Source organism: Meleagris gallopavo, chromosome Z (genome assembly GCF_000146605.3).
Source record: "Meleagris gallopavo isolate NT-WF06-2002-E0010 breed Aviagen turkey brand Nicholas breeding stock chromosome Z, Turkey_5.1, whole genome shotgun sequence".
NCBI lineage: Eukaryota > Metazoa > Chordata > Aves > Galliformes > Phasianidae > Meleagris > Meleagris gallopavo.
The window spans coordinates 25769786-25772283 of record NC_015041.2 but is presented as its reverse complement, the minus strand read 5'-3'; the positions used below and the strand labels follow the sequence as shown (position 1 = coordinate 25772283).

The 2498-nt window shown below is 41.4% G+C and overlaps 1 protein-coding gene across 1 annotated transcript in view; it reads right to left on the bottom strand.

Annotated features, from left to right (window-relative positions):
* JAK2 (Janus kinase 2) overlaps window positions 1-2498 on the bottom strand; it is a 52440-nt gene that overhangs the window by 11886 nt on the left and 38056 nt on the right. The window contains 2 exon segments of the mRNA XM_019610461.2: window positions 1084-1188; window positions 1190-1202. Of these exon segments, the coding sequence (XP_019466006.1) occupies window positions 1084-1188; window positions 1190-1202 (118 nt within the window).

Here is a 2498-nt window from a genome sequence, read left to right as displayed (position 1 = left end):
CTGGCCACCCCTCTTCTGATGGAACCCAGGACATCATTTGCCTTCCAAGCGTAAGGGTACACTGCTGGCTCATGTTAAGCTTTTCATCTATCAAGACCCCCAGGTCCTTCTCTGCAGGGTTGCTCTCAAGGACCACTCCTTCCAATCTGCATGGATGCCTGGGATTCCTCCGGCCCAAGTGCAAAACTCTGCACTTTGCCATGTTGAACCTCATCAGGTTCACCCAGGCCCACCTTTCTAGCCTGTTGAGGTCCCTCTGACTGGTTCTGAATAGATTCCTTGAAAGCTTTTGTGATTGCATAAAATTACTAAGTTCTACTGATGTTGATGTAGAGGTCTGTCAAATACATTTTCCCTACAATCATTGTTTGCTTCTCAGAACTACATTTGCCAGGACTGAGACACTGGTGAACGGTGAAGACAGCTCTAGTAAACAATTGAGTTACCTCTCCTCTGTAATGCCTGCAGGGCAATTCTAGGTAAAAGTAACATTATGAACTTCATTTCCAACTGGAGAGCTGTTCTTCAGTAGTAGTACTTTCCTCCATTTAGTGTGTATCTTTAAAGACTTGTCAACAGTTTGCGAGAAAAGAAAAACTCCCTTTCCTTTCTGAGCTTCAGTTAATTAGCTTGGGTTTTACTAAGATAACAGAGTAACTTTAAGAGTTACCTCACTTAAACCAACTTAAGGTTGAAGTATTTGCTTGTCTGGATCTTAGATTTAGGGTGGTATTAAAAATACTTGTAATATTACAGTGGAACAGTTTCACCTGGGATCTCTCTATAAAGAATGAGAAAGATAAGTCTCTAATTAGATATTTTCAAATCTTTTCAAACAGCTGGAAGTTACAGAGCAGATTAAGTTTGAACAGACTGTTTTCCAGATAATCTTTGCATTTTACCCCTAGATGCTAATGCTTCTCAGCACGTTGCTGTTTACATTTGGATGTTGTCTCAAACATGAAGATACGCTCCAGAAAAGGCTCAATAAATATCAACCTATCTAAATACAGAAAAAATCCATACACTTTTTTTTTAATTAAACAAATAAAAATCTCTGGGAAAAAATAATTAAGTACTTACAGCTGGTGGACTTTTGCTCTTTTCAATGTAAGTGAAGAGTTCATACAAGACCACACCAAAACTCCATACATCTGAAGCCACGGAAAATTTGCTCTCTGTCAGAGACTTCTGGAGCATACCTGCAACACATGGTAAAAATATTGTTCTGCATCACTTGCATCTTTCCAGTTTTGAAGATATTTCTTTGAATAGGACTCTTTTTTTTTCATGAGTAAAGTATTTTTTGTTCATAGGCACTACCTGCACTAGTAAAAGTGAACAAGTATTCTGATAATAGTGGTTAACTGGTACATAAGAACTGATATTTTTCCTGCGTCTAGTGAGGGTAAACAACATTTCAACATGGTAAGGACTGGAAATAAAAACACTTATAACCAATAAGTATCTTTCCACCACCTTCAATACGCTTTGAATTGTGTCCCATGTATTTGTGGGCTTAATTTTATTCAGATCTATAACATCTACTGTTAATGCTATTTTATATTATTTTATTTACCCCTTAAGTATTATATTTTAAGGTCATCTATGGCAGCTATATACACTAAAATCACAAGTACGAAGTGACATTTTGAATACACACAAGTACGTACTCCAAATGCAGCTGTATTAGATTTACCTGACAAGTTTTTGGTAGCAAGAGACTGCAGGGGGGCCTCTGTGAGCAGAGCCCAGTAGCTGCCCCATGGCAGATCAGAGCCAACTCCAGCTGCTCCAGCAAGAACCTGCCACTGCTAGAGCTGAGCTATGAGCAACACTGAATGTGCCTCTGTGAGATTAACTGGTAAAACTGCTGCACAACAGCAGCCGGGTGAGGGGAATGAAGAAAGTGTGAGAGAAGCAGCCTTGCAGAACCCAAAGTGCAGAAGGATGGCAGGTGCTCCAGGTGCGGAGCAGAAGTTCCAGGCAGCTCAGGATCAGCTCATGGTAGAGTAGGCTGTCCCCCTGCAGCCCATGAACACCATGCAGAGCAGATATCCGCATGCAGCAACAGAAGAGCCGAAGTGTAGCAGTGGATGTGACTAAAGAAGGCTGAAGCCCATGAAAAGCCCCTGAAGAAGCAGCCTCAGGCCATTGCTGCAGTCCAAGGAGCCTGCGGTGAGGCAGGAGGGCTTGGGGAGCAGCCACCTTTGGGTACCTGAGCTAGAGCAGCCCACTCCTCCAGGATATGCCTCATGGTTCATTTACTTTAACATTCAGCCTAATACTTTATCCTTGCTAACTCGTCTGTGCGATTTAACTCCACTTGGCCAACAGATGGTTCACCCAACAGATCTCAGCTAGAAGATACATATTTTTGTTTAAGGGTCCAAAACTCACAGAAGCCCACTCCTCAGTAAGCTTTCTAGATTTCTTTCATCTCTGAATACATTCCCTGTGGCATTATTATTTAACTTTTTAACTACAATCTTTGCAGT